We start from the raw sequence: 13,528 nt of genomic DNA on the forward strand, positions 1-13,528 counted from the left end.
CCTATTGATGCTTGCATCCAAACTAGTTACATTAAACAGTTTATTTTCAACTGTTCCTCCGTATAGTCCTGATCTATACCTTCCACCCCTACATAACACTGACAAACAAGGTGATGTCTTTTTACCATTTATTTAACAGATCAGAACAGTTCTGCATCAAGCCCACAGAAGGCACCAACATAACAGTCTACTTCAGCTTCTTCTTGGGGCGCAGGTTGTTGGTGTGTCCACACTTCTTCTTGCGGCAGTTGACAGCGCGAGGATGGAGACGGGCATAGCACCTGCAACATGAACCAGCCCAGACTTAGATAACTCTTGTAAAAGCGGCATTAGCAACAATCACTAGCTTTCTAGTCTAGATGCCAAATCAACAAATTAACTTTACAACTAATACAATTAGAACTGAAGGTCTAGGGAAAGAAGCCAAATTTGTAGAATGTGAAATCCCACTTCGACATCTTGACACCAGGTATGGGAGAGAGAGTTTAAACCTAACATGTACATCTAGGTGCTGATCTAATATAAAATTGAAGCACACAAGAGAATGAGACATACTTGCGGCAGATCATTTTGTCACAGTTGTACTTCTGGGCCAGCTGTCTAAGAGAAGGCTCAATGATGCCTCCACGAAGACGCAGCACAAGATGCAGGGTGGACTCTGAAAGACAGAAATTATGGTAATAAATCTATTCTATTAGGCTGTTATGTCGAAAGACTTAAAAACGTTATTGACAAGGCGCCCTTACCTTTCTGAATGTTATAGTCCGACAGAGTGCGTCCATCTTCAAGCTGCTTGCCAGCGAAAATCAAACGTTGCTGATCGGGAGGAATACCTGTGGGAAACCATTAATTAATCTTACAGGTTAATCCAACATTACATCAAAACCAAAGATTAGTCCGAGGTTTCATTCAAGTAGTTAGATGCTATGAAATGCAATGCCTGGTTAATAAAAATATGACGTACCTTCCTTATCCTGGATCTTGGCTTTGACATTTTCAATAGTATCGCTGGGCTCGACCTCAAGGGTGATGGTCTTCCCCGTCAAAGTCTTCACGAAAATCTGCATCTTTGCAGGCTGTGGAGATAAACTTCCTATTAGTTTACGGTCTAGTCGACGAACACAGCGGTAAACTGACACGCTGGCTAGCCATCTTTGCTCGCTAATAATGCTATACGTGTGGTGCCGTTAGGTTTAACTACCCATTACTTTTACAACATGTGCTATCCAACTAATCACAAATATTATAAAATTATATTTCTGCGGGGCATGGTTAGCACACAGCCGTTTAGCTAAGTTAGCAGCTAGCAAATGTGTTTTATCACAAGGCCTCTGCCACATGCTCGCTTGTGCAGATTAAATTTTAACATGTTATGGGATTTTTCTGGTTTCAAACGTTCCAACTAAATAATTAAAAAGAAACTCCCACAGTAGCGTGATGACATTAGAATGTCGAAGAGACATTTTTAAATCGTCTTCTAAAGAGTTTTAGTAAAGACGTAGTGGACAAACTATGTACCCACCCGGCCGATAGCTGTGCCTCAACGAAAAGAGGCTGTGTGAGGCGGAAGGGAAACTACATCACATCCTCTTTTCTTGTGACCTCCGTGAACTTGACTGCCACCTGCTGTTGAGAGACTGAAAATATGTGTTTATACGTGTTCATTGGAGTAGGAGGTACCCTGAGAGCCGGAGAGCTGCAGTTTGTATTGGTTCATTTAGATGACCTCTGTTGGCACTGCCTTGTTACTTGGTGTTTTTAAACGCATGAATGTGTTTTAACTTTTTATGGAAATGGATATGTCAATTCGTCATGATTTATATGACAATTGGAACTCGTTAATAACCCTTGAGCATTTGCTTTGTATGCAGTAAAATGTTGGTTGTCCCCACCACATCTCACTCCAAGGTTTTTTTAAGAGTTGGCAGCCCTGATAAAGTCTAAAATGTACCTTTTTTTTTTCAGGGATCATAGTACAATTTAGATAGCTGCATGATTGCCACATGTTTACTAAATCCATTACTTTGTAGTCATTGCTGGTCAACAACATGCAACGTGAGATAGTGTGGGTTATATGTAGTAAGGTTATCCACGGAAATAGTAAATTATGCATGATGGACACTTAACACATGGAAGGAAGCCCACTCCAACTATTCAGGCTTCGCATACCATGGAATGGGTAAATACCTTTCATTGCCTTCCTAGCAAATTTCTTTCTTCATGACCACATACAATCAAACTTGCATGGATAATATCAAAATACTTTTACTTGATCTTAAAATTGTCTGTCTGTCTAACTTCTGTTATGTGTAAGTCAATTTTGGGGAGATATTGATTTATCAGGGGCTATACTAGAATATTGACTTTCTTTTAAAATAGAGGATTATGACATCATTGTTCTTCACAGTCCATCAAGGTTTCCATGGTGTGACACAACAGTGCATAGTTTTTTGAGATGGCTGAACATGACAGGAGAGTAACATTCGTGTAAGCTAAGACAGCCAAGATCTATGCGGTGTTATTCTACTCAATGGCTACTGCTGTAAGTTCCCTGATTCAGGCTCCCTTGACGGGTAAGGACTTCCACAAGTCCTCACACATTCCCTTTAAAGACTATGGCAACTATGGATCACACCAAACATTCAAGACAACCGTTGAGGAGGACTTCCATTCCTTTGCCACACTTCCAAAGAGATGTGCAATACAGCGTCCTCCCCCAGCCCAGGTTGAACACAAGGACTTGGCACATATCAGGGAGTATGTAACCGATGCAGTCGATTCCTATCCACACCACCCTCGGAGAGCACTGAGTCGCTCCCCTGCTTGGGCTAGGCTCTGTACCAACTTTAAGATGCACTCAGACCCCAGGCAAGTGAATTACCTGACTACCCATGCAGATGGCTTCAAGCCCCAGTTGTCAACCCTCATGAGAATTACTCGGCCAGTCATGACCATGACAAAGACCCAACTCAAGGAGAAACTTCCGGAAACCACGCATAAAGCCACCTTTCCCCCATACAATGTTTCAGCTATTGTCAAAGCCCCAGTTAAACATCTAGGTCAGTGACGTTGTTTTATCTTTAAACAAATTCTGGAAATGTAGCTTATGATTGATTGTTCTGATGCTTGTGTGAATTCAGTGTACTCACATGTTTGCTAGTATGACAAATTCACAGTCAAATGTATTTCCATGAAAATGTTTTTAACGTTTGCTAGAGTGAAAAACAGGTTCACTCCGGCAAATCATTACAATCCCCAATGTAGAACAGTAGCTCTAATCTTAATGTTTAACCTCAAGTATGAATCCTCCAGGTGGCAGGCCTTTCTGTGAATTTAGGTTATCATCTCTGAGAAAAAAAAGACATAAAAATACTGAACATGTCAATGTCCTTGTAATTTAGGGGGTGAGCCCACTATCAAAGGAGATCAGAGTGTTCACCATTTTAACACTCATCACAATGAGGAATTCCAAGGAAAGTGGTGTAATCCACCTCAACCTGTAGAGAAGGTACATGCAAACAAATGTATATTTAGAGCATCATTTACACAATTCAGCGTGGTTCCCACTTCTGTAAAAATCATATGTATTTTAAGAACCTTGTTTATTAATGAAATGGTCAATGGGTCTTCTGTGGCCTAAGCCTAAGATAAGACCATGTCAGAACTAATATACAGTAAGACGATGATGGCATGTTAGGACGCTTTGTGTTAAAACTGAACGAGTCTGCCTTGTCTTCTGCAGTCCATTTCTTCCTCAGTTGCCATGGGAGATCCAAAAAAGACATTTATGAAAGAAACGACTCACGACGAGTCCTTTAAACACCCTGGTGTTCCTAGGTTTGTCACTTTTGTTCCTTTACATGCCAGGATACACATCCTCGTAACATGCAACCATATTAGAAAAGAACTGCCCATCAATATGTCAAATGAGCATACTAGTTCATATTCTCATCTCTTCAAATTTAAAAAAAATGAATTGAACCTTTGTTGACCCCAACCCAGCTGTTGATGTTTTTTTATTGTTCGTATTAGCCCAGTGAGCGTAACAAAACGTCTTCAAATCAATCTTGGGGATTACTCTGAGAACACATGGACATCTACAATGTCGCATGCATTTCAAAGTGCAAAGTCAGGTATTCAAACTCAATGTTACACATGCATAACATAGACACGTATATGCTTATTGTTTGACCTGTTTCTGATGACAAGTTACTAATTATTCATACATTGAAACAATCCAATAATACTCAAAGAATACTCAAATACTCAAAGCTGTTTATTGTTCGTTTTCAGAGCTATGGTGAGAGGTAAAGGGTAGTTTAACAATGTTGAACCTAGCCAATTGAGACAGCTGAGCTCACAGATAAAATACTACTGCATTGTATTCAAACCCAGTGTGTGCCCGTTTCTCTGCCTGGCTAACCGGCTATTTGGCCTGTTTCCCAGACCTCTTTTGCTTGATGCAGGGGAACAAGAACCAGAGCTCTTTCCCCAGGGGAGACACCGATGTGGGACGGAATCGTGAGAGGATGACGGCCACCACTAACGGCTTCTTTTTCACTGAGGTAAAATGTAGTTCTGTGTATTTACCAATTTCCTGAACTGTTAAATCGGTGGTTTACTGGTCTAATAGAAACTTGTAACTAGTAAAGATGTGTGTATCCATTTTTTAATTTATCTTTCGGGTGAATTATTAAGACTACTACAGCAACGCAGTTACATAGTTTGAGCCTGTTTCAAGCAATAACAGAAAATGTACTTTGTTCAGGGCATTCTTTACTAAATGAGCAGTTTGTAAAGGTTTTACGAACCTTCATAAGCGCCAGTTTTAATTCCAAAATCCCACAGCACAACCATAGAGATCGAACACCCCATGTCAGTGGGGCCAACTTGAGGACCAAAAGCAACATAGAACTGGGAAGACCCAGCCTGGGACGTCTGTTCTACAGCACAACGACCCATGATCACTACCCCAGAAGGGGCCTTAACAGGGTCAGACCACACACACACCCTTCTGGCCAAGTGTTAGCTAGCCATGGTGAGGCACCCTGCTTTGTTTTGATATCTTCAGAAATCCATACATAAGGAATTATTTGATACTGTATGTTGGGCTGTATGTTGTTCCAAATCAAAGGGATATTTTCCTTTCATGACTGGATGTAATTTATTTTCATTTACTTATCAACCATAATTTTAATTATATGGATTGCTTTGCAATTGGTTCAGTTGTAGTATAATGGAAAAATACATAGATAATATTTTCCTTGCCACTATGTTCCCCAGAGCTTGAGCCAGCCTTGACAACCGTTCAGAGAGACTTCCTCCCACAAAACGGCAGGAGACAGGAGCTTGACCCAAGACAACTTCAGCAGGTATGTAGCCCAGCACCTTATTTACACACAGCCTGCAAAAATATGCAAAAGTAGGAACCAAGCGTAAAATTGACCACCTGCTAATTTGTTGGCCTTCATAGGACTTGAAATGAACACTAGAGGGCATTATTACAAATGCCCAACATCATAAAGCCTATCTTTATTCACAAACTTTAATAAAGATGTTACACTGTATTACGTAACAGAGGAGACTGTACCCTCCCGACTTGTAATAGTTCTCTGACGGTCACAACAAGACAAGTCAACAAGTCATGTTTTTGTGGCGTTTTGTGATGTAAACTTTCTTATTACTGCCCAGAGTAGAGCTAATGCATCTTTAGCAACACTGCTTGGACATCTAAACGCAATTACTAGAAATGATTTCTGTTACATAGGGCATGGATGAGTAACTATACATTTGTATTGCTGAATTGTTTTAAACTGAATTGTTTTACAGAAAAAAATACGATTCTGTTACCTAAAGAACCAGTGCCCAACGATTAATATACAAATACAAGCTCTTTGCCTTTTTATTCATTTAGAGTTGATCTATCAACTGTTTTACCCTCTTTCTGGCTCTCTCAGATCAAAGGGAGCCACATCATTACACCCTACAATCAACAACACTTCAGTACGACCCATAAAGAGGAGTTTGGGCCCAAATCTCGCTCCAAAACTTGCCTAGACAACCGTCCAAGACACAGGCCTTTGTAAGGATTTGTCAGAACTACTTTAGCAAAAAAAAAAACAATACAAACCCTATAATCCATGCAGTGTTTTGTTTGTTTTTTATGGGTACTTTTGAGCTCTACATGGCATGGTGTGATGCTCTTTATTTGTGCCTGCAAATAACTGGATGTATTTCAAGTATTTATAAAGACATTGAACCCATATGAATTGAATTTATTCTGTGTTTTACAAGCTTTTATAAAGGCTGTGAAAGGCTTTATATTTTTTTAATAGACAAATGTTCTGTGTTTGCAGTATAAAGTAGATAAATTGGGTTGGAGTCTGTTCAGTTATTACAGGTTTAGATTTAGGATGTTGACTTCAGTGTGGTTAATAATAAGCTGTGCTAAAAAGATAATCTCGAAATAACAACATAACCTTGAACTTGTGTGGCAAACTTGTTTTACTATGGAAATCGGGAGCAAGAAAGCAGACACAAACAACACGAGTTCACCAACCTGGATGTTCCAATGATCTGTGATTGTGAGGTGAAATGTGCGCTCGTCCAAGTTTAGGAATTCATCATTAATAGTTAGTTTAATCAGTAGCCTAATTAACCAGTCATTTACATCAGTACTTTATTTTTAGCTACACAAATATGGATTATGTCACATCGATATGCTCAACATTTGGAATGTCATCCATTTGACTATAATCTCGAATACATTAGATGCACATTGCATGCATTGCCTCAGAAAAATAAAGGTTTAATAAATTGACTGGCAACGTGTTCCATAATTTCCAAAAGAGGGCCCATAGTTTAAGTTTCAGAATATTTGGAAATATATGAGGAAGAACTCGAAAGACACATACGGAGACACTTTGGGTAGTTCAGAAACCCTGTCGAGTGTCGAGCGGACCATAGAGTATGACAGGTCAAATTGGGTGGTCGTTTGCATAAGTGGGCGGCGTCATTGGCATATACTTCGTTCTTATTGGTGTAAAATGTAAACCAGTTTTAAACTGGGCGTTGAAACCGTGTTACAATATAAAGCAACTGAATTGTAGCGAAATAGTGGTGAGGTACTAAAAGAAAAATTGAAACCTTGAAACGTTGTGGTGAGTTTGAAAGCTATTGTCTGCTTTCAGTCAATTCATATTACATTTAATTTACAAACTTTATATCATGTTTTAATCAGTGATACTGTTACTTTTCCTGGCCCCTTGGTTAGAGTTTAAATAATGGAACATTTCTTACAGGAATGAGCTTCAAAACTATCAAAAGTTTCAAGCTGGAGCTGGAAAGGCAGGACAATTCCGTTTATGCTCGTGGAGAAGTGGTTTCTGGACAAGTAATCCTGGAGCTCAATAGGGAAACAAAGGTGCAATGTATGAAGGTCCTTGGACGAGGGTTTGCAACAGTCCACTGGCTGGAAAACCGCAGCGTGGGCATGAATTCAGTTTACAACGACTACACCTCCAAGATCACCTATTTTCGAAAGAGGCAGCATCTCATTCGAGGTCAGTGATGTGGGCTATTTTAATTGTTGGAAGTTGGGCTTAGTCTGAATGGCAATAGAACACAGAAACAGTAATTTTCAGAAATAGGCATTAGGCTAGTGCTAAATGTTATGAACTAAGGGCACCGAAAGCAGGACTTTTGGTGGGGTTAATGTTTCATTACAAAGTTAATGGCATGGATCGTTTGGCAATCCAAACCTCCATTGTGAATTTTGGACCGGTGTTGTAACATGTATGGAGGACACAAACACTGTCACTATTTACGTTAAGACAACAATAAGACTAGAACTGAAATTTCCACTGGCATCATCTTTGCTTTCTTGAAGGCCAACAGAGGCTGAGAAATAAAGCTACACCAAACCAGTTGGATTACACTGTTATGATTAGAAACCTGTAGCCTTATCAAAAAACCTTGGCTTGGTTAGGGCAACCCCTTTTGTTTCTTCGTAGGCTATATGCACTTAGGTGGACGTATGAGAGCAGACTGAATCGTGTTTTCGGAATGTGAAAGTGAAAGGCGAGGGAAGGGGAAGCCCAGAGCGGCAGCTGCCAAGGAGACTCAAAGGGTGGTGGGTGTTTTAAATAAATGCATCTTTTGTTTTCAACGTGTAAAACATCACGTGGGTCCCAGTAAGTGCTGCTCACACTAATATTTTGACCGTTTGTGTCAGCCTGGCATTGTTTGACGCCTGCGCGTGCATACAAGGGTGTTTGTAATCACAACAACATGATGTTTTGACAAACAATTATGACAAGCAAATCGACGAATAGCAAAAGAAACTGACTGCCATGTTCCCCAAACAACTAACAATTTTCAAGTAATAGTCTATAGCCTTGTAGTTCCTATGATGACCACAAGATGGCAAGATCATAACTCTCCACTGTCATTCCATTTCTAGAGATCATGACTAGGCGCTCTATTATGCGTGTCGCGTGCACGCCACAGAGAGGCAGTATAGAACCCCTCAGATACTTCCAGGAAACAAAGGAGTAAACAACTTTCAGACAATAGTTTTATCCCTGAATTTACAAACATTGAAAACTTGAACTATTGGTAGACACTATATTGGACTATTTCCCAAGCACTCATTTACGAAAGTACTGAAAGTTATAATAAACCTTGTTTGAAAACTTGGTTTGAACAAAGAGTTCCCTTTTGTGCAAACGATGCATTGCATCAACATTGCATCGACATTGCATCGAACGTGACCAAAAGCTTAGCACAATGTGAAACTATTTTCCTGCAAAGTTCTGCTGGGAGAATCCCAGTCCTGGGGCATGCTCAGTAAGCATGTTTTCGTCTAAGAACCTGTAACCATCAATCACCAGGCTCTGTTCCCCCTCCGTTCGCTATCCACACCCATGGAAGATGTTTATTAGCCAGCCTTGCCTGGGGCCTTTACATAATATATTCACAAGCGCCCGCCCCCTTTAACATCATCTAAAAGGAGCTGGCGCTAGCTCTGCATCCACAGTTTTGTTTAGCAAGTATTGCGAGGATACCGAGAGCCTAAACACACACTCAACAAGTCACTTAAGAAGTTCTCTCTTTGGAATTAAGAAAGCCTCAAGATGATTTTCGACAAACTGAAAAAGTTTCATATCGTCTTCGACTCTCCAGAAATCGACTCCCCTCCTGTTTTCAGTAGTGGGGATGTGGTATCTGGAAAAGTTGTTTTGGATCTGGCAGGAGAAAGTAAAGTGGAGTCTCTGAAATTGCACGCCGAAGGTTTTGCGAAAGTGCATTGGACCGAGTCGCGTTCGGCTGGGTCCAGTACTGCTTACACTCAAAATTACAGCGATGAAGTGGAGTATCTGAATAGAAGAGAAGTGCTTCTGCAAGCAGGTCAGACTACTAAAAGCCTCCATGGAATGAAAAGCGATAGAATGAAAAGCATAGAATAAAAGCGAAATCCGATAGGTTTAGGAGTTTTAATTGTCTTTGGATGCTAATTTGATTGATTAAGTGTACGAAATAACATTAGGAGTGGTAGTAGACTATATTGTTCAATACAAAGCACTCGAGCCTATGCAAGGGCTTTCAGCTATAATTGAAATGCAAATAAGTGTTTAATTCACAAACACAGAGCTAAACTGTGGCATCATTTTCTTCAAGTTTACCGTCTTCTCTCTGACAAAAACACGTTCAGAACAATAAAAACGGGAACCACCCCTAAGTGCAAGCACTAAATGGCATGTGATTGTGCCCCAATGTTTGAGTAGAACACGGAAACTGTAGCTACTGTAAGGGGTTGAACAGAATGCAAAGTTCGCTTTCAGGCAGTATACAACCTACCAGTTAATCGCCAGTTAGATTAATGGTTATTTGTCCATCTCTTTTCAGATAATGGAGAGCTAACGCTCCTCGCTGCTGGAAGGCATGAATTTCCTTTCAGTTTTCAGCTGCCTGAAGAGTAAGTAAACTGTCAATGGGAGAGATTTTCTTGGGCAGAATTAAGTTCTGCTCCTCTTTTCATTACTCAAATTTTCTTGGTTTCTAATCAGAAAATCAATCTTTTCTGTCTATCAGGACACTGGTGACATCATTCGAGGGCAAGCATGGAAGCATTCGTTACTGGGTGAAAGTAAAACTGCACAGGCCCTGGTCCACAGTCAAGAAGATCAAGAAGGAGTTTACAGTCATCGAACCCATTGACATCAACACCCCAGCCTTACTGGTAAGGACATGCTGAAATAAGAATATATTATCCTCTGGATTATAATAATATCCTCTGACATCCCAACGCACAATGTCTTATTAATTCAGGCACCTCAGGCTGGCACAAAAGACAAGATGGCACGAGTTTGGTACCGTAACTTTGGACAAGTCTCCATAACTGCCAAAATTGACCGCAAAGGCTACACACCAGGTAAGAACAAACCATTTTAACCACTGAGACCTTGTCAACCGAAATTGTAGTTTGTTTCAACTTAACAGAGGTTTTAACATCACGTTCGTCTACCTTTTTGTAGGTGAGGTGATTCCAGTCTTTGCCGAGTTCGACAACGCCACGTCACGCTCGGTGGTGCCCAAGGCCTACATCACCCAGACGCAGACGTTCATTGCACGCGGCACCATGAAGCAGAAGCGGGCAGTGGTGGCAACCTTGTCCGGCGACCTGGTCGGAGCTCGCCGCAGAGAGACCTGGCACGGCCGCGCCATCAAGATCCCCCCTGTTGGGCCCTCCATCCTGCAGTGCCGCATCATCAAAGTAGAATACATGCTGAGGGTGAGTTTGCTACACTTGCTACACCCGAACATTACACTCTCCTACACTGTGACCAGCCCTGTTTTCACGTCAGTTGACATCATCAGTTGTATTGATGGCAGAAATATTAGTTAGTCGATTTTCTTTTTGTGTGAACAGTGTTTCTAAAAGCTCCCCCCCCCCATCTTCATCCCAGGTGTGTGTGGACGTCCCCGGGACCTCCAAACTGTCCCTGGAGTTGCCCCTGGTCATGGGCACCATACCCCTCCACCCCTTTGGCAGTCGTACCTCCAGTGTCAGCAGCCAGTACAGCGTCAACCTGGAGTGGCTTCGCATGGCCATCCCCGAGCAGCCTGAGCGTAAGTGCCTGTCTCACCGTGGCAAGTGGCGTCCCCCAAGGGTCTGCACTGAGACCAGTGGAAAATGTGACCAAAACATGAAATCGGTTGATTCATCTGGAATTCTTCATTCTTTCACAGCTCCTCCCGACTATAGTTCTGTGGTGACCGATGAGGAGGCCGGGCTACAGAACTCAACAGCACCCCGCCCTGAGGAGGACTTTAGTGGGATCCTGGAGCGTCCCCTCACGGCCTTCATCCAAGAGTTTCGCTTCCGGCCGCCTCCTATGTACAGCGAGGTAAGGTCACGCACAATAGATCCCTCCTCACTCTCCACCTCAAGAGGGTGGCCGTATATTATGATGGCTGCAGGATGTTACATTTACACCTGAGATTTGAGAATATGTTTTTTTTTTTTACCTCCAAGTGTTAACTATGAAACTGATGTTTTCTTACTTGCGCCAACAGGTCGACCCAAATCCTCAGCCAATCAGCATGAGACCTCGTTGCATGACGTGTTGAACCATCATCCCCGCCGGAAGGTCAAGCGACGACCCGATTTTGAAAAGTTAAAACAAAGCAAGAGATCTTTCTTCTCCTGGATTACTCTCTCCGAAACTGGTCCTCGGGTCCTAAGACGTGTCTCCCAGTGTGGAGAGGGACATGAGTGCCACCGAGAGGTCGGAAGAGGCCAAGGAGCCAACAGGACTTGAGGTGTTGTAGAGAAGTTCCTTAGTAAGCAAAGAAGGACATGTTATCAAGTTACCTTAGCAAAAAGGAAATGACTTCTCGCCCTGGTTCCTGTCCTCCTAAGTGATTATAGCTCTGCACAAGCTCAGAGCTGCAATTCCCTCCAAACAATGATTCCCAAGCAAGAAATGTTGGTGTTTATAAGTTGGGTGAAACTTGGGGGAATAGATCACTTGATGTTTGTTATGGGAGAGTTGCAGTTACAGTTGAAATCCTAAACCTTAAAGATATTGTGATTTTTTTTTTCTTCCTCCCAGTACTCATTTGTGAAATGAGTTAATTATACGCTGGTATGGTGAAAGGATATCATGATCTGTAACGCACAACTCCCGGCCTGGTAACATTTTAAGATGTCAAACCTACATTATCAATGTATTGTGACTCAACTAGCATGGTGTTTCCATGACTATGTCTAATATTGTGACTTAATTTCAAATGAACAATAAGTACATATCTGAGATTAATGGAGAAGTTGAGTCAGCAGGTGTAGATTTGTAGACAATGTACGCGGGTAACAAATATGCAAAAGGGAAATCATAACCTTTAGGATATGCATACAAACCAGAATCATTGCATACAACTTTCTGTGCAGGAGCTGTGGTATCTTAAAAGATGTGTGCTTTGATGGTTAACTGTTACCTAAGAAAAAGACTGAATTCTTAGCATGTTGATGAAGTTCAGAGAGGTTGGTACTGTGTTAATGTTAGACCGTCAGCACAAAAAGAGTTGTACTTATTGTCAATAGCCATACTTAAGATGTTGGTTGTTCTGAACCTTGATAACAGTGATGGAAGTTTTCAGAAGCTGCAGATTGCTCCAATGATGAGCTTAAAAGCTGCTAAGAGGAGGGGAGGAAAGTCAGGCTCATGGTTTGGTGAATTGGATTGAACCCAGATGTCTGTGCCTTGATGTTTGAGAGCAGTATGTTAACCTCAACAGAACATGTACTGTGATACAGTCAGCCTTAAATTGGAGATGCCACTTTGAATTGTACAGGTGAACATTCCAAAAATGACTTGAGGATCTTGCTTCGTTTCCAAAAAAGTGAGCAAAATGGCAACTTCAGGTCAGCAAAGCAACACTGTTGTGGAAGGTACACAACTAAAGCTGAATGTATTTTATACAAATGCCATTGTTGATAGAGTTTTGTATTTCTTTTTTCAAATAAACAAATATGAAATCAATGTTTGACTCATGGGTTTTAATGGGGTAGGCCATTTTTATTGATGCGGTGCAATAACTCATCAGAGAGAAATGACATTTTATCTTATAGTACATAAGTCAAATAATCTCGCCGTTCTCATATTGTAAGCTATCCTGCCAGTGCCATGACGTGTTTAAAGAAGTCTTTAGGCTGAGACTGTGTATGAAATCAATAATGACAGCCATTGAAGTGGTTGTGGTTTTGTATTTTTTAAATGGAACAGTTACATAAATGTGCTTTTCAAACTATACTGAGTCTATGGCAGATCATTTGATCAAACTTATGAAACATAAACGGGTGGGATGACCGGGTGACCTTTTGTAAATAATTGTCATGTTAATGTAATCAAAGTGTGAACCGTCCGGAAATACTTTATTTAATTATTGACTTTCAGCTGCTATTTTGCCATATCTATATACTCTCAAAATATTTTTTTTAGTTATTTACACGTTTAACAATCTTTAC

The 13,528-nt window shown here is 41.1% G+C and overlaps 3 protein-coding genes across 5 annotated transcripts; 2 read left to right on the forward strand and 1 right to left on the reverse strand.

The window, feature by feature from the left end:
- Window positions 1-114: 114 nt before the first annotated feature.
- Window positions 115-1,640, reverse strand: uba52 (ubiquitin A-52 residue ribosomal protein fusion product 1). Its single transcript, XM_084676136.1, has 5 exons — window positions 1,523-1,640; window positions 965-1,076; window positions 747-833; window positions 556-658; window positions 115-281 (listed from the first exon to the last, which is right to left on the reverse strand). Exons 2-5 carry the CDS (start codon window positions 1,065-1,067, stop codon window positions 188-190), a joined length of 387 nt encoding a protein of 128 aa, XP_084532262.1. The 5' UTR covers window positions 1,068-1,076; window positions 1,523-1,640; the 3' UTR covers window positions 115-187.
- A 398-nt stretch (window positions 1,641-2,038) lies between these two features.
- LOC146254510 (stabilizer of axonemal microtubules 5) lies at window positions 2,039-6,263 on the forward strand. Of its 2 annotated transcripts, none has more exons than XM_084676129.1 (9): window positions 2,039-2,179; window positions 2,548-3,059; window positions 3,402-3,508; window positions 3,743-3,837; window positions 4,033-4,133; window positions 4,447-4,565; window positions 4,849-5,038; window positions 5,284-5,372; window positions 5,958-6,263. In XM_084676129.1, exons 1-9 carry the CDS (start codon window positions 2,130-2,132, stop codon window positions 6,084-6,086), a joined length of 1,392 nt encoding a protein of 463 aa, XP_084532255.1. In that variant the 5' UTR covers window positions 2,039-2,129; the 3' UTR covers window positions 6,087-6,263. The 2 variants fall into 2 exon arrangements, with proteins under 2 accessions (XP_084532255.1, XP_084532256.1); XM_084676130.1 differs by having other exon boundaries at window positions 2,080-2,179; window positions 2,408-3,059.
- A 1,038-nt stretch (window positions 6,264-7,301) lies between these two features.
- On the forward strand, window positions 7,302-13,043 carry arrdc2 (arrestin domain containing 2). 2 transcript variants are annotated; one of them, XM_084676132.1, is made up of 8 exons: window positions 7,302-7,562; window positions 9,907-9,976; window positions 10,093-10,240; window positions 10,330-10,432; window positions 10,536-10,792; window positions 10,968-11,130; window positions 11,251-11,408; window positions 11,578-13,043. In XM_084676132.1, the coding sequence occupies exons 1-8, from the start codon at window positions 7,304-7,306 to the stop codon at window positions 11,629-11,631; spliced, it is 1,212 nt and encodes a 403-aa protein (XP_084532258.1). In that variant the 5' UTR covers window positions 7,302-7,303; the 3' UTR covers window positions 11,632-13,043. The 2 variants fall into 2 exon arrangements, with proteins under 2 accessions (XP_084532258.1, XP_084532257.1); XM_084676131.1 differs by lacking the exon at window positions 7,302-7,562 and adding an exon at window positions 9,018-9,408.
- The last annotated feature ends 485 nt before the right edge of the window (window positions 13,044-13,528 follow it).

Source organism: Hypomesus nipponensis, chromosome 16 (assembly GCF_054491055.1).
Source record: "Hypomesus nipponensis isolate SF chromosome 16, ASM5449105v1, whole genome shotgun sequence".
Taxonomy (NCBI): Eukaryota; Metazoa; Chordata; class Actinopteri; order Osmeriformes; family Osmeridae; genus Hypomesus; species Hypomesus nipponensis.

Bases quoted from the DNA above. Each gene is read 5' to 3' on its own strand.
- uba52 (XM_084676136.1), bottom strand. From the start codon at position 1,067: ATGCAGATTTTCGTGAAGACTTTGACGGGGAAGACCATCACCCTTGAG. The intron at 834-964 runs GTACGTCATATT...GGTTTCCCACAG, and splicing joins CAAGATCCAGGATAAGGAAG to GTATTCCTCCCGATCAGCAA. The intron at 282-555 runs GTATGTCTCATT...TTCATGTTGCAG, and splicing joins GACAAAATGATCTGCCGCAA to GTGCTATGCCCGTCTCCATC.
- LOC146254510 (XM_084676129.1), top strand. From the start codon at position 2,130: ATGGAAGGAAGCCCACTCCAACTATTCAGGCTTCGCATACCATGGAAT. The intron at 4,134-4,446 runs GTATTCAAACTC...CCTGTTTCCCAG, and splicing joins ATTTCAAAGTGCAAAGTCAG to ACCTCTTTTGCTTGATGCAG. The intron at 5,373-5,957 runs GTATGTAGCCCA...TGGCTCTCTCAG, and splicing joins ACCCAAGACAACTTCAGCAG to ATCAAAGGGAGCCACATCAT.
- arrdc2 (XM_084676131.1), top strand. From the start codon at position 9,135: ATGATTTTCGACAAACTGAAAAAGTTTCATATCGTCTTCGACTCTCCA. The intron at 9,977-10,092 runs GTAAGTAAACTG...TCTGTCTATCAG, and splicing joins AGTTTTCAGCTGCCTGAAGA to GACACTGGTGACATCATTCG. The intron at 10,241-10,329 runs GTAAGGACATGC...TTATTAATTCAG, and splicing joins TCAACACCCCAGCCTTACTG to GCACCTCAGGCTGGCACAAA.